This window comes from Carcharodon carcharias, chromosome 5 (assembly GCF_017639515.1).
Source record: "Carcharodon carcharias isolate sCarCar2 chromosome 5, sCarCar2.pri, whole genome shotgun sequence".
In the NCBI taxonomy this organism is placed as follows: Eukaryota; Metazoa; Chordata; class Chondrichthyes; order Lamniformes; family Lamnidae; genus Carcharodon; species Carcharodon carcharias.
Genome location: NC_054471.1, coordinates 192,732,866 through 192,753,710, shown reverse-complemented (window position 1 = coordinate 192,753,710; position 20,845 = coordinate 192,732,866). Strand labels below are relative to the sequence as shown.

General features: G+C 42.5%; 1 protein-coding gene across 6 annotated transcripts in view; it reads left to right on the top strand.

Annotated features, from left to right (window-relative positions):
* The window catches only part of dnmt3ab (DNA (cytosine-5-)-methyltransferase 3 alpha b), a 620,530-nt gene that overhangs the window by 303,180 nt on the left and 296,505 nt on the right, over positions 1-20,845 (top strand). For all 6 annotated transcript variants that reach the window (XM_041188736.1, XM_041188735.1, XM_041188734.1 and 3 more), the window contains 2 exons: positions 779-825; positions 2,706-2,852. In XM_041188736.1, the coding sequence (XP_041044670.1) occupies positions 779-825; positions 2,706-2,852 (194 nt within the window). The remainder of the gene's footprint in view (positions 1-778; positions 826-2,705; positions 2,853-20,845) is intronic.

Sequence of the window (20,845 nt, the reverse complement as noted above, 5' to 3'; positions counted from 1 at the left end):
TGTTGTCACCAGTAACAGCCACCGCCCCCCTGGTGCTGCTACCGAGTCATAAAAACTGATCCCGGGAAAGCCCCTCCGCTGCCCAGTTAAGTGCCTGATTAGCACTTAATGCGGCCGGTCTCCCCGACAAGAGGCGACGTGGGTCTCTGGTCGACTCCAGACGGCAGGAAAGAAGCCCATCCCCTCCATTTAAAGCAGCCCTGGGTTTGTGCTTGTTCTTTTAGGACGGTTGTGTTGCCTCGACTTCGGGACTGTGGGAAAGTGATGTAATTGTGAACACACAATTCTACCACTTCACTTCAGCTGGAAAAGCCGATTTCCACGTCCACCAATCCCAGTATGCAGGCAGCCACTAGAAAGTCTCGGAGCAACAAGTACTGACTTGTCAGGTGAAATGATCAAAAAGGGAGGAGAGGAGAAAAATATTGTTTGAAATGGTTGGGAATGCACCTCCCCAGCCTTATTCCCATATGCGTAGTAAGATGGTATCATAGATACAAGGCTTATCCTCAATTATGCAAGTCACTCATAGTTCTCCATAGGAAAATAATGTAGTTACGTCAGAATAGGAACTTAAGATTTCTTGATCAATCTCAAAACTTTGGAAAATGCCTGCTGTTTGTCCCCCCACTTGGAGGAGCACATAACATTTCAAAAATGTTTATAAGTAAAGCCAAACAGCCCATGATAAGATCCCAGCTTTATTGTCTTGTGCTTAAGTCTAATATATTTGGTGATCTGGTTCTGAAGAGTCATGAATGTTTTTTCACTTCCTTAGGAACTGAGGAAAACACCACATCAACGCAGGAGTCAGTAAAAGTAGAGGTAATACCCCTTCTTTCATCTTATATATAACATAGGCCGGGATTTTCCGGCCCCATTGTGGGTGGGACTCCCCCCGGGCGAGGCGGCGCCCCAGCCAGACGTCCATTGACTTGTGGCGGGACCGGACTAGACCATTCTGGCGGCAGGTGGGTGCGGAAAATCCCGCCCATAAGCACATATATATGCACAAGGTAGTGAGTATCCTTGTAGCGTTGTTTCCTAGTGCATGTTGCTGTGGCACAACAGGTTTCTCGTCAGAATGTTTACGTTACTTCCTTTCTATCAAATGATGTGACATCATAGAGCCATAGAGGTCTACAGCACAGAAAAAGGCCCTTCGGCCCATCGAGCCTGTGCCGGTCAAGCAAGTACCTAACTGTTGTAATCCCGTTTTCCAACACTAGGTCCATAGCCTCGGATGCCATGGCACATCCAAATACTTCTTAAATGTTATGAGGGTTTCTGCCTCCACCACCCTTTCAGGCAGTGAGTTCCATATTCCCACCACCCTCTGGGTGAAAAAATTCTTCCTCACATCCGCTCTAAACCTCCTGCCCCTCACCTTAAATCTATCGCAATGGATGATTCCAGGCAGAGTAGAGGAGAGTGGACCAACAGTCCTTTTTGCAACAAAACATCTCATTATCTACAGAATAACAGTTTGCGAGAACTGCAGTCAAACAAAGCAATACAATCTCTTGATTCATATCATAAACTTTTAAACCTCAAAGGTTTGTAATATTGTCTTGAGCACTTGTAATGCACTCACACACTTTTTTTCTAAATTAAGTTCTGTAATTTTCACATTGTGTCAGGGCATGTGTCAGAACAAACTTTTTTTTTAAATCTGGACATAGTTCATCCATTTTTGTTAATCAGGGATATAAAATACACGATCATTCTTGCAACAATCTATTCACGTGCAGCTTCTGTGTGAAACCATCATATTTCATCAAAAGTAGTGCATGTCAGTTATATGTAGAGCCAGAGTTTCAAGTTATGTTTAAATCACATCGTTGGAAAGAAAAAAATTGGGTGCAAAATGAGCAATTTTTCTTCATACAGATGCCAATCATTGTCAGTCGCTGTTGCTACTTAGTAACCATGTAAATACAAGTCTAGCTTTCAAACTGAGGGCTGAATTTTCCGAGTACACCCGCTACCAGGATCGTCTGATCCCACCGAAAGTCAATGGACTTTTGGCTGGGTCGCCAAACCTCCCGCAGCGGGTCAGCCACAGCAAGACGGGAAAATCTCGGCCTAAGTATTGAGGCATAGAGTGAAAGAAGGCTGGCACTTGGTTGATAAACTGCATGCTGTCTTTAACTGGGTATTTTTTTCAAAAGCCAATTTGTGGTTGAATCAGAATGTGCACAGTATGACCAGGGAGAATGAACATTAAACCTAATAATTCCATGTGTTTGATTGGCCAAATGCAATCTTACTCCTGCCACCTACTTCTGTTTCTTAAATCAAAAAGCAAAATCCTCTACACCTTGAACTCAGATGTGATTCTTCTTCAATTTGGAAGAGATTTTAACTTTATTTTGAGTTTGTCTACCACTGTTCAGGAAAATCTAAAACTCTCCATTTTTAATGAAATATCCAAGCCAAAGGTGGCTGGCTAGCCCTTTTCAGAGTAGCCCAATATTCTTTGTAAATCTTCGTAAAGTGTTCCTGAACAGCGGTAATGTGATATGAACTTTCACCTCCATCAAGTTTGACCTCTGTCCAGCAGGAACCTAGCTCCAGTAGCACCTAGAGCTGTCTATTGACACTCAGTAATTGTTGATTTAGCATTGAAGTTAGAAGTGAATAAGAGGTGAGTTTTCGGTTGATGTTTTCCAATATTGTCAACAATATCCATCCTTTTTGAACAGGGAACAAGGGGACGGCGCCGTGGCCAGTCAGGGTGGGAGAGTAGCCTGCGTCCGAGACCTATGCAGCGAATAACTTTCCAGGCTGGTGATCCCTATTATATCAGCAAAAGGAAGAGAGATGAGTGGCTTGCAAAATGGAAGAAGGAGGTGAGTTGTCATTATGAATAAAACTGGGCCTTCGTTAGGAGAGCAGCAAAGACCCGAGCCCTGTTAAAAATGCAGTTAATATAGGATAAAGGATGAAAATGACAATTTGAAACTTGCGCTTGTTTTCAGATAATCTCATTACAAGTTGACAGTCTTCACATTTCCTGTGCTTACATGTCCAGTAATAGGCAATCAGGGGTTACAAGGCACTGACATCACCAAAGGGGTTCAAATAGATCAAAAGATCTCTCTGAAAAGACGCTTTGTTAATATATTTCAATTCCCTCATTCCAACTGCTTTTTAAATGTTTATGTATAATTTTAATTAATTGAATGCGGGCATTTTTGGTGCCAATGTAGAGTTTCCCTGTATACTAATGCAGTGGAAAAGGGTGATGTTATTGAGTACCAATTACAAGCATTTCGGGATATGTAATTGGAGGTATACTGATCACATGACTGTTAGGAGGGTACTACAAGGTTCTTAACAACTGCAAGGCATTGTGTTATTTATTTGGTTGACTATATTGTATGACGCTTTTACACCACCATGATGTACTCTGGTGTAAACTGGGCTAAAGTCCAAACTTCAGATGAAATCTGGCGTATATATGTATATATGCTAATGCTCGTTACTTGCAGATTTACTTAGCTCAAAGATGACGTCAGTAATTTGTAGGTGAAGTTCAAGAGTAGTTTCACATTCCACTTAAGATCTTTCTTAAAGCTAACAGGAAAGTGGAGGAGGGAGGAAATAGCAGTAGACAAATGGCTTGTGATCTATACTTTGTATCTTAGATCTTTGTACTTGAGTTTCACTTCTTTGTAAACCTGGCATAAATCTGAGTGGCAGTAGAGTAACATGAACTCGAACCTGTGGAGTTGCTGTGGCTTTAGTCCTGTAAGTGCTATACAGATTGTTGCATTTTTCTGGTACAATTCTGTATAATTCATTTGCCTATTTGAAAGTGAGAGACAAATAAAATGAACTGTTCCCAGTAAATTGGCAGCAAAGCAAAGCCTCATGCTCATTATTACAGTTTGAGGTATGACAGAATGTGGAAACAAACAGTCACCTGTAACTAAAATTACTCAGGAACTAGGGTAAGATGCCCTGGCACTACTTAAATAGCAACATGGAACTGGCTATTTAAAGTAAAGAGTCAAATCAAAACAACAGAATGGATGTTAAACTGTTCTGATTCCAGTTAAAATCTTCAACATTTCCCTTGTACAGTTTCAGGCGTTAAATTAGATTTGATTTTTCCATGAACTACCTAGCTAGCAGTGACTATTTAGCCTTCAAGCAAATAGCTTTGTTGGAGACTCTTGTGGAGTGTGATATTCTTGGTATTTTAAGTGATGTGGCATTGCATTGAGCTCACAATGTATTCTGAAAACCAGAATGACCATGATGGAAAAAAAGGCTGACTAGGTAATGGCTATGCTATCGGGGCACCAAATGCATGTAGTGCTGCCCCCACTGCTTTACATCATTAAGGAGAGACTTACAAAGCTGCAGTGGTTATAGAAGAAAAGAAGACATGGTCTTCAAAATATTGAGAACCATAGATATTAGCAAGGCTTTTTAACTTGCATGTTGAAATGCAGAATTATAGAGGGCGTGACGAGAATGCTAACAAAATCTCAAGGAAAACTGGAAGTTTGATTTTCTTCCCAAAAAGCAGTGAACAACAGGAGCACGTAGCAGGTTAGCAAATTGGGCAGAGAGATGGCGGATGCAGTTCAAACTAGGGAAATGTAAAGTTCTACATTTTGGATAGTAAATCTTAACATGTAATATTATGATCGAGCGGAGGAGGAACAGTGAAAACTAGAAATGCAGAAAGACCGATCTTTAAATTTCAAAATGCATACAGAAAAAAGCTACAATATGGCAATTTGGATTCTGATTGTTGAATAAAACAACAAGGAAGAGCAGTTGAATTTCTACCAGGAAGTGACTAGGCTAAAGTTGCAAAGGATCAAGGTACCCCATTTCTATTTCAGATTTCTAGCATCCGCAGTATTTTGCTTTTATTTTAAGGTTCAAGGTACCCCATTTATTGAAGAATATTGAAGTCAGGAAAAAGTACAGCAACAATTTGCTGGAGAAGTAAAAGAATTATGAAAGGAAAGGTTAAAAAGGACTTTAGGACTTTTTCTCTTGATCAAAGAGCTTATAGGAGGGGAATCCATTCAAGGGGATTTCAAAATTATGAAACGTTTTCATTCTTTTCATTCCTCAGCGATAATCCTGTGTTTGTGCTACCTTGTTACCATTCATTCCGAATTAACAAGCATTTTCATTAATTTTGAAGTCCTGTAAATGTTTTTTTTTAAAATGATACCAGTACCCAGAAACACAAATCTCTACAACTGACTGCAAGGGAAGTGAAAAACTGATGGGATGCACTGAAACCAGCAGTTTGGAAGACCTGCTTCCAAACATACCTTCCTGGAAGCAAGTTTTAGTCAGTCCCAGCACCTTTGCATTTGACTTGCAGGCAGCTATGCAAGACCCACACTTTCAGAGACTGATGCACCAGGACACGCAAATGTAAGAGTACTTGCAGAGATTTTTGAATGAGTGTGCAGAACTTTCCCTCAGATGATTAAATAGGTGTCCTTGGGTACATGAGCAAGAGTTTTCTTGAACTATGCTTTACTTTGTTTTAAAAATGATTTGCTCCAGGCACAAAAAGCAGTATTTAAAAGGTATTCTCCTCTCTTTAAAACTTCAGGCAACACAAGTTAGTATGTTATCAGGGGAGATGGTGGCGTAATGGTACTGTCACTGGATTCATAATCCAGAGGCCCAGGCTAATGCTCTGGGGACATGGGTTCACGGCAGCTGGTGAAACTTGAATTCAATTAATAAATTGGGAATAAAAGGCCAGGCTCTGTAATGGTGACCATAAGAACCCTTCTGGTTCACTAGGGTCCTTTAGGGAAGTAAATCTACCGTCCTTACCTGGAGTGGCCTACATGTGAGTTCAGCTGCACAACAATGTGGTTGACTATTAACTGCCCTCTGAAGTGGCCTAGCAGGCCACTCATTTCAAGGGCAATTAGGAATGGGGAACAAATGCTGGCCTTGCCAGTGACACCCATATCCCATGAAAGAATAAAAAAAACTTCTTGTCTCCAATAAAGGTATCTGTAAAGGAATGTGAGCCTGGTATAGGGCTGGATCTTTTCACCCTTGCTGAACCTAGCCAGGGTAGATACTTTCTGTTAGCTTGGAGTCAAGGCCATAAAGGCTGGCTCCACATGTCCATCAGTAAAATATAATTAGTCCAGTGTGGTGGAGGCTCTCAGGGAAATGCTGGAACACTCTCCCTGCAGCGAGCGATGCCACCATATGTGCCCCATTAAATTTAGACCTTTCCAAAAAGAAGTTGATCAGAAAAGGCTCAGGCTGGGACAGAAAATCTGTACCCTCCCATGAAGTCCAGCAGAGAAGTGCTTTGAGTACCTCCAACTCCTGGCCAGTCTACTCACTTGAGTCTACACATTCAGACATCGATATAAAGCATTCCAGATCCTATCAGGACAGGAATTCGGTAAACATTTTCCAGATTTTGTGTGTGTGTGTGTGTGTGTGTGTGTGTGTGTGTGTGTGTGTGCGTGCGCGTGTGTATGTCTGAGTGCGCAGTCTCTGTAGTTCTCTGTTGTTTGTGGTTGAAAACAATTATGGAAAAATGAATTTGGGGAGGCCAGAACCTGGCCGATGTGTCCATTTCTGTTGGGGGCAGTGAACAAAGCTGTAATGTCCCAGACCAGCAGGGGCCTCATTTGCATTGAATTTGCCTGGAAGGTATAAAGGAAATGCCATTTTTTTATCCTCATATTTGAACTTACACCTAAACTTAGAGCATCGTGGACTGTGAATTTGACTTGGAGCAAACATGTACTATGTCATACCGTGGACAAATGATGTGCAGGAAATCAAGTTCCCAAGAAGCTGGCTTTGGCCTGAAGAGGCGGTCAGTTCTGGTTTTTGAAACTTTCAACAGCAGGATGGTATTATAGAATTCTATTTCTTTTCAAGATCTGTATGTTGGAAACAAGTTCTGAATTCAGAGTTGGCTTGTAAGTGGGGCCTCTCAGACAGGGGGAAACTGGAAGATGAGATTTCAAGGCATGAAGCAAACTGCAAAAGAACCACTGTACAACAGCCAACAAACTGAATGCACCCTTCACTAGGAAATGATTTTTTAGGAGTGAACCACAGATATACTGCAGCATGGGAAGGTTGAGCAGCATTGCTTCAGTGGTTTTTATTGTTGAAGGTAATTATACCATTGTATTAATCAAGTACTGAGCAAAATTGATATTGTCATTTATTTGCAGTGCACACTGCTGCTGAATTGTGGAAGCTGGCTTTCATTTTTTTCCCATCACCACTAGACTGTACATATATTCATTTACAAATTAAGCTTAATATAGGAAGTAGGCAAAGATGCAGAGGTTCACACCTGAGATAACCTCTAGCCATCACTAGATTATTGTGAAATATTTTGCTGAACTCATGTGAATATCAGGAGAGGTGTGATTATCCATGAACACAGGCTACTTGTAAACATCTTCCTGTTAATAATTTCATTGGAAAGTTTAGTGTGAAATCTTTCTCTAGTATTTCTCCCATCTTCATTCACATCTCCTTTGAGTTCATCTTAACTTTGAGATCCACCTCCGGCTTCCTTGATCCTATTCCCCTTAAACTACTGGCCATCCAATTTTCTGACCCCTTGGTAGCTGCCATTGTAGATGACTCTTACTTCTCAGGAACTATACCTTTGTCTTTCTAAGCTGAAGTCATTATACTCTCCCTCAAAAAAAATCACCTTTGATCCACTGCCTTTGCAAACTAAGATCCTTTTCCTTTCCAAAGTCCTTGAAAATGTTGTTGCCTCTTATCTCTGCGTCTTTCCCACAACTCTTGTCTTTGAATCTCTAATCTGGTTTACATTCATGCTACAATACTGAAACAACCCTTGCCAACGTCATAATTGACATCTGTTGTGACTGTGACCATGGCATACTATCCTCCTCTTCCTCCTTGGTGCCCTCGACCACAAAGCAGCCTTTGACATGGTTGACCACACCATCCTTCTCCAGTGGCTATCCTCTGTTGTTCAGCTCAGTGGGATTGCCCTCAGTTAACATTCTTACCTGTCCAATTATAGCAAAAGCATACCCCATAATTGCTTCTCTTCTCATCAGCAATAACTCTGGAATCATCCAATGATCTGACCTCCGCTTCCTTATCTCCATGCTTGGCAACTTGCTACACAGACATGAATGCAGATACAAAAGCAAGAATGCTGTAGGTGCTCGAAATCGGAAATAATGCTGGAAATACTCATTAGGTCAGGCAGCATCCGTGGAGAGAGAAACAGAATTAAAGTTTCAGGCTGATGACCTTTCATCAGAACTGAGAATCTTTCCGATACACTGATGACACCTAACTCTACTACTCACAAGCCTCATGCTATTAGGCTGCTTGTTCGACACCAAGGTGGGAATTTTCCTGTTGGAGGTGGGCTGCGAGAATCTGGATTCATTATTTCATCACAATTCTGCCTCTGTCCCAACAGTGCCAGCAGGCGGGATTTTCAACTCCTTGAGCACAGGACGGCATGGAGTGGGGCCTGCTGAGGGAGTTGGAGATGAAGGTGGAGACAAAAATGGGCCAATGCGAAAGTGGCCACGTTAAAAGGCTGGCCTCTATTTCCAGAGACATTGTCCCAGTTCTTCAGTCCAGTATAAAGCCCACCCTGATCCTTTTAACATCCCCCCCCCCCCCCAACCCCCTCACCCCCTCTTCACCCCTCACCCCTTCAATCCCTACCCCCTTCGCTCCATCATCCCCACTTCATCAACACTACCCTCATCAACCCCCCCACCCCCTCATCCTCCTAGCTTGCTGACCTACCTTGTCCTCACGGTGTCTCCCATTTAAAATTTTAATTTTCATGCTTAAACCTCTTCACGGTTTTGCTCACTCCCAATCTTTGCAACAGCATTATAGCTCCCCTTCTGAACTGTCTGTTCCTTCAACTCTGTCCTTTTGTGCAAGCCCCTCCCATTCGCCCTATTACTGGCAGTTATACTTCTGACTGCCTCAGCTCATACTCTGGAATTCCTAACTAAGCCCCTGCAACTCTCCACCAACCCAGCCCACTTTTCCTTTAAGGCCCTTCTTAAAGCCCACTACTTAGGGCAAGCTTTTAGTCACCCTTCCTATATCATATTAATTATAATACAATGTTGCCTTGCCCCTCATTTATTTGTGCTTGTGCCTGTGTGTCTAACACCTTGGGATGTTCCTCTTGGTTAAAGGCATTATGTAAACGCAAGTAGTTGTTGAGCACAAAGTGGTAAACCAGTAGAGTTTTTATTAAAATGATCAGCATCAAGAACTGCACTTTCTATACTTTGTAATGAAAACCAATTTAATGGACAATTTATAGAAGCAGTCTCACTAAAATTGAGAAGACAGATTAAGAGAAATTCCTTTACACAGGGTTGTTTGAGCATGGAATGCTTTTCCACAGCAGGGATTGAGATAGAAAGCATTACATCTTTTGAAGGAAAAATAGTGAAATATTTTAAGCAGAGAAGATACAAGGGTGTGAAGAGAATGGCAGGAAAGCGGGATTCAATTTGAATTACCCTGGCAAAGGGTCAGCAGGGACGCAACAAGCCTAAGGCCTCTGTCTCTGCTGTAAAATTTTATACACCTTAGAGGCTATCCATCACTGAACTGCATTTTACCATTCCTTTGGGGATGGGCTGGAAGGCAGAAAGGCTGGCAAAGTGACGCAGAAAGATGTCATGTGATGTGCCTGACATCGTCTCACCACCATGCCATTTTGCTAGTGATGGGAAAGATGGAAGAAGGCCCACCACCTAGAGCCCAGTTGAATAAGTGGCCAATTAAGGACCTCTTTCTGCTGGTACTTATCCAGTGGCAGGGGACCCACCTTGGAACCACCTCCCCCCTCCCCACCCCAACCTCCTCCACAAACCACCCCTCCCTCTTATTCCATGGGGAAACAGCCAGGTCAACTCTGGATTTCTTCCAGTGGGCTCATGTGGGGGTGCCTTCTCTGGGCACTTTTTGGACCACATAGGAGACCCCTGGCAACAGTGACTGACCCTGCAGCCACCTGACGGTAACCACCACCACCACCCCCACCATCTGGGGCCTGTCTGCTTCGCCCTGGCTTCCCCACTTACCTGCCTTCAAAGGCGCACAGCCAACAATGTGAGCTCATCCTCCAGGTGCAGTTCCAGCAATGACCACTGTCGGCAGTGGCAATGCTGAGGCTCCTGAGCTGCCAGCTCCCTGATTGGGTCAGCTGCTCTTGGGAGGGTTGGGGGGGCAGGGTTGGCGGGGGGGGGGGGGGGGGGGGGGGGGGGTGGGGGGGGGGGCGCAGGGGGGTGGGGGGGGGGTCACCATTCTTAATTGGCTGCCACCGGCAAAAATGCAACCCGAGATCCAACTGTTTGCTGAAGTGTGGTCGCCTCCTGCTTTCGGCCTGGCAGTGGGACTTCTGCCGCCTCCACAGAATTCTGGCCACTGTCCTTTTTGTTCAAGAGTATATTTTATTTACACCCCTCTCTCGAAATTAAATAGATTAAAATGGATAATTTTATACATGGATGCATCTTATGCTATTACCACTCCAACATACTCCTCTTTTTTGCGAGCTGTCTTGTCAAAATTGTTACAATCATGGACAATTCTTGACGTAGCACTTGGGACATACTTTTGTGAGCAGCAAACAAGACATATTTGGCAGTGAAACCATTTTGTGTTTCCTGTCTGCTGTCTTGGGCCTGTGCTGCAAGCACATCTTTCACTGGCTCCTAAACTAGTGAAAGGTAACACCCACGCTTTGCTATAGACACAAATAATGGTCATGACCCTTTAAAGTGCTTATTTTTTATAGTAACTTGCTGCATATCAACAATTTTATCTTATTCTGCTTACAGATGTTTGTCGTAAAACTAGATAATTTGAATTTCCTTTGAAAGAACAATTTGACCCTAAGTATCCTAGAGGATGAATTAATGTCATCTATTATTATGGAAGTAATCGTTTCTGTCTAACTGAAGAAGATAACTTATTTCAGAAATGCAGGTAACTTATCTATGTTTGTGAAGGCCAGGGTGACTCCATTAACCTTTTTCAGAGGCACTAATGATGTGGCCTTACTACATCATATCCCACGGCAGGAAGAAATGATGTCCTGACAACATAAATCCAAGACCATTTTTAAATAACATTTGAAAGTTATTTTTAATTATCATAGGATTGTAAGAGGATTTATTTGCCATCACTTCAGAATTTTATCCTCTTTTCATTGCATTGAGTTCCAACAAAACCAGTTGAAATTGTGTCAATTAGCAGCTTCCAAGAACCTGGATAAGTGTATGTTTAGGAATAGTACTGAGAGTTAAAAGGTTAAGTAGAGATAAGATTGATTGAATGTTCTGTGAAACATAAAACTCCCTTAGGTGCTAGGATCATAAATATATGATGCCAGGGAAGGCAACCAGTTAAGATGTAAGGTTAGATAGACTGTGTGCATTTGCACTTGATGTATTTTTAGAGGTGCAGAAGAAACTTCATAGAGCATTTCATCGGGAGATTATATGAGCTGTTGTTAAATTCATGAGAGTAGATTACATTTGACTTGTGAAAGCATATGATGCGATGGGAACAAAGTAACCATTTTTATTTCTTGTTTTCTTATATCCTTGAGGGCTACCAGTGAAAAAGTAGTTGCAAAGCCTCTGAAATTGACAAGAAGAATCATGTGATATGAAGTAGCAAGATCATATCATTAGTGTGTAGGGAAACGCCTTTGCCTTTGTGCACTATGTATGTTGTGTACTGTGGCTTGCCATAGTCATGTGACCTCCAAATCATGTGACTTCTGATGTCATTCCTTTGTCTTGTCAGCAAAGGATTGACGCACAAGCCATTTTGCCCATCACATGAAACCTGTAGCAGAGATGCTTCAACCAACAGATGTGAGGTGATACAATGATTTGTTGGATTTGTGAACTACCTAGCAAAGATCTTGCTCAATTTGTAATTAGAGTGTGAACATCTACACGAGCTCTCTGCAAGGGATGTTCAATGGTATTGAGGCACAGAACAAGAAACGGCCTTCACTCACATCAAACAATTTGTGATGACAACACCAGTGCTGAGGTACTATGATGTCAGTGACAAAGTCGCCCTGCAGTGTGATGCCAGTGAAACATGACTTGGCGCAACCCTCGTGCAGCAAGGACAACTAGTTGCATTTGCATCCAGAGTATTAATGGCAAACTAAACAACATTTTACCCAGATTGAGAAAGAGTGCCTGGCTATTGTCTTTGTTTGTGAGCATTTTAATCAGTGCCAGTTTGGAAGAGACAAAGTGACAATAGAGCCTGACTACAAGCCACTTCAAAGCATCTTTCTCAAACTGCTTCTATCTGCTCTTGGAGCATCTGCAAAGGATGTAACTTTGGTTGCAGAGATATCATTGGAAGTGAAGTACAAGCAAGGGAAGCAGAGGTACATTGTCAGCATGCTGTCGAGAGCTGCACCCCCTTTGATGGAAGTTGATGATTCTAGCATAGAGTGTGAAATTTTCCAGAATCAAGAGAAGCAACAGCATGACACACTCTGGAGATCATCAAACCAGCAGAGACATTGAACCTAACAGACAAGGGTCTTGCTCAGATCCAGCAGAGTACACAAAGAGATGCAACTCTCCTCGTGCTACAGGAAGTGTTGATGAAAGGACAGCCTGTAACCATCAAGGGCACACCTATTGCTATAAAACTGTGTTGGGCATAACGATATGAAGTGGGTGTACAAAGAAAGTAAAGCAATTATCGCTAAGGAGATGAGAAAAGAGATTTTTTTTATTATTTGTTCATGGGATGCGGGTCATCGCTAGCTAGGCCAGCATTTATTGCCCCTCCTTAATTGCCCTTGAGAATTGAGTGGCTTGCTAGGCCATTTCAGAGGGCATTTAAGAGTCATTGCTGTGGGTCTGGAGTCACAGGTAGGTGAGACCAGGTAAGGATGGCAAATTTCCTTCCCTAAAGAATATTAGTGAAGCAGATGGGTTTTTTTATGACAACTGACAATGGTTTCATGGTCATCATTAGACTTGTAATTCCAGGTTTTTTTTTAATTGAATTCAAATTTCACCATCTGCCGTGGTGGGATTTGAACCCGGGTCCCCAGACCATTACCCTGGATGACACTACCACTATGCCACCACCTCCTGAAACACATCCCAGCAAGCCATCAAGAAATTGAGTCTAGTCTGAGGAAGGCAAGAGAAGTGCTCTAGTGGCCAAACATGAGCAATGAGATTAAGGACCATATCAGTCAGTGCAGTGTTTGTAATGACATCAAACTAAGCAAGCTAAAGAGCTGCTCATGACCTGTACATCCCAGACAGACCGTGGATGAAGCTTGGAGTAGACCTCTTCACTCTCTTGGGACTTACTATCTCATTAGTGTCGACTACTATTCAGACTACTGGGAGTTGGACAAGCTGTCGTCAATGACTGTTGGTGAGATCGTAGAATACCTGAAAGCACACTTCAGTTGTTATGGCATCATGATGAGTGACAGTGGCTCTCAGTTAACCAGTGAAGAATTCAGGCACTTCATGAATAATTGGGAAATCAGCACCACACATCACCACCACATCAAATGGAAAGTCTGAGGCTGTGGTGAAAATTGCCAAAGGGATCATCAAAAAATCGGGTAGATCCAGCACATCTATGTACAAGATGATCTTAGGGTGAAGAAGCACGCCTACTGAAGGCATGGAAAGTAGCCTAGTCCAGCGACTAATATCACGCCGCAGCCGACTACTCTTCCAGTAGCTAAAACAAAACTACTGAAGCCAGAAGCAGTAATAGGAGCGAGTAACAAAATGAAAGACAGAGAGCCAAATTTCACTTTGATAAAACAGCCAAGTCATTGCCAGAGTTGAGAGTTGGAAAGTCAGTTAGAGTGCAAACATTCAACACTTTCAACAAAGGTCAGCCCACTTGGCAACTTGGAACTTATGTAAATCAGTTGTTACCTCAATCGTACACAGTCAAAATGAATGACCAGATATATCGTCGCAACCGCAAACACATGCGTGTAACGGAAGAAGCTGCTCATTCACAGCAGACAGCTGATATAGAAGAGTTGATTTCACCAACTGAACAAAGAACAAAATGACTATCAGTCCCAGAGGTCAACCGCTCTTAATAAATGCATTGGATCAGCCACAGTAACATCATTCCCCAGAGCAGCAACATCACACCAGAAACTGGCAGACACCAAATGAACAACCAACAACAACCTCACACACACCATTAGAAGACCTGAACACTTTAAAGATCATGTGTAGAGACAGACAAAAGTGAGTCTAGAATGAATAATTTTTTATTCACACGTGATGACTTTCTGTATAGACCATTTATGAGGCTAACTTGCAACTACAACTGATAGTGCATGCAAGGCATTTTTATTTATTTTCATGAAAAGGAGAAATGCCTTTGTCTTTGTGCACGGTGCATGTTGTGTACTGTGGCTTGCCACATCATGTGACCTCGGAGTCATGTGAGCTGTGGTGTCATTCCTTTGGCGGTAAAGGATTGAGGCAGAAGTCATTTTACCCACCACATGAAACAATTAGACCTCTGAAAAAGGCAATTCTTTGTGACTGATTATACTTAATGTTGTGCCGTGAGAAGCATCAAACTAATCCTGATTCTGTTTTTGCCCCTGACATCCATTGTCATGCATTTTCCAATAGGGATCACTGGATTAGGGATCAGGTTTGGAAACTCGAGCTGATGTCCGCTCAGTAGATCTGTAAATTTATTTTAAAACTGGGTTCTTTAGATAATTACTGTGCCTGCTACCCCTTAAAAATTCCGATCATAAGGAAACTGCGTCAGTCAATTTATTTTGAATTCAGCCTCTCAAAGCAAAATCAATCGAAACTATCCCTTAAATACAGGGACGAAGATCATCAGTACTGTTCAACTGCATGTCACAGCACTCTATGACAGGTCATGATTAGATAAAACATGTTTGTAGAGGCTGGATAATTATTAAACCTTGAAAGGACAATCTTGTTTTATTTCCTGAGGAATTCAGATGTTTTGTCATTGAAAAACTTTATAATGAGAGGCTGCAGATCAAAGGTTCCTGCATATAGATTCAAGTGGACAAATGTTCCTCAGCACAATTGTCTGTCTTTCTAATAACTTTAACTGTCTTTGCTGTGCTGTCACAAAAAAACTTATGAAACTGATATTCTTTCACTAGTGGCCATCTAAAGACAACTGTCAGAATATATCCTCAATGAGGAAGAGGCCTCAAAATGAGAGATGGCGCAGAAAGCTTCCTTTAATAGAATTCCTCTCTTCCACCCCCTTCACTCTCTCATTACATCCTCATCCCTTCACCACCTCTTCTCCACCACCCTTCATCCCCTCATTACCCTTTCATGCCCTCAACTTTCCCACCCCTCAACCCTTTTACTCTCTTCATCCCCTTACTAATTCACCTCCTCACCCTCTTCATCCTCCCTTTAAACCGCTCACCCAATCATCCAGTATCCATTTTATATACAGAACTCAGAAGTTCTGAATAGCATTTGAAAGTCTTTGAAAAGCTCAGAAATCTGTCCAGATAAACAAACATCACTTGAAAAGACACTTGAAAACCATTATCCATTTTTAAGCTCATAAATCTGTCAAATTAATCAAACTCTCACATCCCTGGACAATGATGTAAACAAACCCTTTAGTGAAGAATCCATTAGTGGTTTGGAAGGCAGCCAAACAATCAAACTGACATTTCCCATCACAGCTGTTTAAACAAACCCTGCAGTACAGAATCCAGTAGTGCCTTTGAAGACAGCGAAAAGCTCAGACACCTATCAAAGCTCTGAAACAGCCAAAAGGATGGCTGCGCTGTTATTTTAAAAAATGAATGAATGCTCAAAGATCTGTCAAAGCTTTTTAACAGCCAAACAGATTGCTAGGATGTTTTTAAAGGAATGAATGAAAGCCAATTAAATGATTAGCTATTAATCTCACATTGGGCTACGCTTTCAATATTGTACAACGCAGAATAGCACTTTATCCAATGAATAACTTATTCTAATGAAGCTGATGACTTGTCCATCTTTACAATGCTGTTATTTCATTTGGCAGCTTGCCAGTTGTCAGACTTAACAACCTGGCAACCATATTATTTAATGGTCACTTCCACCCTTTCCAATCACAGTAAACAGTTTATATAACTCAGACCACAGCATTTCGTGATGAATAGTAAAGGCATAACACCCTTTTTACTCACCTTTTAGACTTTCCCAACTTCCAGTCCATGGTTAATGACTCCACACACTAAGCGTGATTTAGAAAGGCTTGGAAAATGCAGCCACCTCGATAAAAATTGCAAAAGTTCTGAACGATCCACATTCAGAATGGCGCCAGCTACTTCTAATCAGCAGGACGTGGGGCTCCCAACGTACCCCCTTTCTCGCGCCGCTGAAAATAGCCGGAGAAGCAAATGGGGGAATTCACCCTGCAGCCACCATTTTTTTTTATCCCACGTCTTGAATTGGGACCGCCAAATCCGAGCAATTAACTTGCCTGACACGTTTGATAGGGGTGAGAGTATAAACCATGTAACACACAACATACTGTTCTGCTGCAAATGTGGAGTGTTGCCTCTTTGTGACCACAAAGTCTAATTATTATGAAATAAACAGAGGCATTGGCCAATTTGAGATCAATTTCTCTTTTGGCTGCAAGTTAGAAGCAAGGATGACAATTTTGTTTTCTTTTTTGACCTGAAGTAAATTTGTCTAAAAAATTATATGTGTCAAAGTAGTGTGATACAGGATATGTGTGTGTGTGATGGACAGGAAATGTGGGCAGATATATCATTATTCAGATGGATAAATATTGTCAGAGCTACAGGGAAAAATGGAGTCACCCCATCTTCATAATATTAAATCAGATTCAAGCGAGTGCTGCTTGCATGTTAGGTACAGTGGTTACCCGGTTAGCCACAGGACAACCCTTCACTTGAACATCATAAATGTTCTCTTATTCAGTTATGTGGAACAAGTCTCAAGTTTATCTTCTTCAAAGTTATAAACCTAAATGATCTGCTGCTTTTTGGGGGCGGAAGTCAGAAAGGGTTGCAGACTGCAGATTGGGTTACTATTTATTGCTGCATTGTTTCTTCCGTCTCTGTCCTAACATAAGTTTTGAGAGTATGGGGGTGAGGGAGTTACAGGAATATCCTGGAAATCCAGCTACCAGTGTGGTTGGCGATAACTGCAAAAGCCAAAATTCAAACAGAGTCAGAGTCCAAGATCTATAACAAAAACAGAATTACCTGGAAAAACTCAGCAGGTCTGGCAGCATCGGCGGAGAAGAAAAGAGTTGACGTTTCGAGTCCTCATGACCCTTCGACAGAACTTGAGTTCGAGTCCAAGAAAGAGTTGAAATATAATGGAAATAGGTTATAAAAAAAAAACCCCCACTAGAGCTATACCTTGAGTGCCCTACCATCCATTCTTAATTAGCACATTCGTTTAGATAATATCACCAACTTTAACTTTAACACCTGTGTGTTCTATTGTACTATTGTTGTTGACATCTTTTGATGATCTGCTTCTATCACTGCTTGTTTGTCCCTACAACCACACCCCCCCCCACCTCTCTCTCTCTCTATCTCTCCGCCCCCCACACACACACCTTAAACCAGCTTATATTTCAACTCTTTCTTGGACTCGAACTCAAGTTCTGTCGAAGGGTCACGAGGACTCGAAACGTCAACTCTTTTCTTCTCCGCTGACGCTGCCGGACCTGCTGAGTTTTTCCAGGTAATTCTGTTTTTGTTTTGGATTTCCAGCATCCGCAGTTTTTTTTGTTTTTATCCAAGATCTATAAATTGTGGCCTGAGAACTCATACGGACCTCAACCTGGAGTCCCCTATTTTAGAGTAGCAAGGTGCTGTTTCATAATCTCTGCAAGTATGATGGACGAGTACCAGCTATGAATGTGCTATTTCTGCAGACCCTCTAGGCAGGTTTGTAAATAAAATTGACCCCGACGTTTGCGGGGAAGGTGAGAGGCACGACGATCAGCAGCTGGGGAAACCCAGAGGTTTTGCTAAACTTAATGGCAGGACCTCATAAAAAATTTTTCGTATGCGAGTGTCCTGCCCAGCAGCTGTCCAGATTGAGAGGCTGCCAGGGGAGAAGGTCTGCGGTACAAGCCTGCAGCTGAATAGGGGGAGAGGGGAAAAATTACCAGGGGAGGGGGTAGGCTCTGGATATCAGAGCACGGGTTGGAAAGAGTGGTGGTCTGGAGATAAGATTGTGGTGGAGTCGGGGGGTGGTGGCGGGGGGGGGCGTTGAGATCAGAACAAAAGGGCCTCTTGTGACCAAATCGCTGGGCTGTCTTGTGGTTGGATTGCGAGTTGGGGTCCAGAGATCAGATTGGTTGATCTGGAAATTAGATCATGGCGCGAAAGGTTCCGGCGATCATTGGGAGGGAGGCACTTCATAAGAGGTTAGTTTGGCAGGGGGAGCCAAGGCTAAAGCATTGCTGCTGCTCCTAGCCCACAAGCAGCGCTGGAAAAGCATTTACCTGCTGTATCTGGCAGTTCTCACCTCCCTTTAGCTGCCAGATATTCTGAGTCATTAAGTCTAAATGACCACTAAAATCTATGGGGATGCAGTGGCGGAGTGGTAATGCCACTGGACTAGTAATCTAGAGGCCCAAGTTAATGGTCGGAGGACTTAGGTTCAAATTCCACATGGTAGCTGGTGCAGAATTCAATTAATCAATAACTTAAACTAGTGATTGTGGCCATGAAACTACCATTGACTCAGGAAAAACCCACCTGGTTTAACTAATGTCCTTACCTATGACTCTAGATCTAGATTCCTATTGACTCTTAATTACTCCTAGTCAGCCGCTCTGTTGTCGCAATTCGGGATGGGCAAGAAATGCTGATCTTGCCAGTGTCAGCCAAATCCCATGATAGATTAAAAAACTGTTGCTTTTCAGTCTCATTAACATATTATAATTATTGGGCTTCCTCCGGAGGGCAGGTAACTTACCTGATTACATTTTGCCACCCCAGCCACTACTGCCCATCCCCCCACCCCGAGCCAGCAGCCTTTCAAACCAGAGGCCTTCCATTTGTACAACTTAACCCACGACTTAGGATCCTGACAGGTTAAAACTCGCCCCATTGGTTTTGAGAAAGGTTCCAGTAACGAAAATCTGTGACCAATGTTTATGTTGCTCAAAAGCTGTCTGGCGTGTTGTCCGGTAAAATCAGCTGTGATTTGAAATTTTTTAACCATTTCCTTGCACTGTTATCACGTTAGAAATGCTGGCCTCGGTTCCATGTTCAATGTCACAACAGCAGGGGATGGATTCAGGCCTGATTGTTAACATATGTTTGCCAGTTTTAAGTAAAATCGTGGTTACGGCGCCCCCTGGTGCTCTACATTCCTCAGTCATTATTTGTTCCAGCCTCCCATACTGGAAACAGCAGCAAAAGGACCATATTGCAAAAAAATTAATCTTGAAAGTAATTCTGTACATTTTCTTTTTGCCCTTTTTTTGGGGGGGGAGGGGAGGGGGCTTTATTCTGCTTCCACTCAACATTTCCATTAGTTTCCTTGTCTGCACAGTAAAGGTGGTAGGAATATCCTGCCCTGCAGCATTATATTAAGTGTGAGAGCTTTAGTTGCAATTCAGCTCCATACCTGAAGTCTCATATCAAAACATATACATAGAGTTTACAGTTTTTCATGACGGACTGCAAGCATCACGTAAGGGTCAGGCCGCAGCCAGTGTGTGCATCAGTCTGAATTTGCTGTCCTGCTACTGGGATCACTCCAACTCTATTTTATCATCAACTTGTTCAGTTGTGTCTCCCGATCAGGAGAGTGAGAAGATCCTGCGGTCTGTCACCTACCAGAAATTACCTGGAAAAGGTGGCCTCATAATGGTAATGGGGGGTGCATTAAAGCAGCTGGGGCAAAGCCCCATTGAAAAGTAAGTTTCTAAGTTCAAATAAACTCTGGGTGTATTCTAGTTTTTATGCTCAAAAAGTACTGACTATTTCAGCAGCTGTTTTCAATCACTGAAAATCACAAGAGGTTGCAGCAGGAGGCCAGCGAGCAGGTGCTCTTAATTCATCCTGCTTCAAAATGATAGCAAAAATGTGCCTTTAGTTTACATTTGTGTGAAAATAAAGTATGACTGCATCCTTTGTTGGAATGTAAACATGGCATTTCTTTCTCTCCGTCTCTACACTTTTTCCATATCTTTCTTACGTCTGCGTTGCACCAGTAGGAGATGGATTCAGGCCTCTTTATTAATCAGCCTGGTCAAAGAGATGGGTTTTAATGATGATGTCAAAAGAGAGGAACGTGATAGAGAGGAGATGACAGAATATGGGGTTGTAGGTGACTGAATGGCAAGGTTGCCAATGGTGGTGCGGAGAGAGAGGAGCTGTACAAGAGTTTAGAGTCAGAGAAACTAATGAATGGAGGGTGGGGACGATGCCATGGAGGAATATATATATATATATACACACACACACATTTGAAGTGTTGAGAGACTAGGAGCCAGAGTTGGTCAATGAGGATGAAGGATTGAACTGAGGCAGCAGAATTTTTGATCATCTGAAGTTTACTGAAGGTGAAGTATGGAAGGCTAGCCAGGAGAGCATTAGGGTAATAGAGATGAAAAGGGAATGTGTAAGAGTATCAGTGGCATATAGGCTGAGATTGGAGCAGAAGTAGTCAATCTTTATGATGGCAGTTGTGAGAAGCTCTCCTTCAAGGGGCTGACGAGGATGTCATGGTTGTGAGTAATCTGATTCAGCCCAGAAGTAGCTACAGAAAGG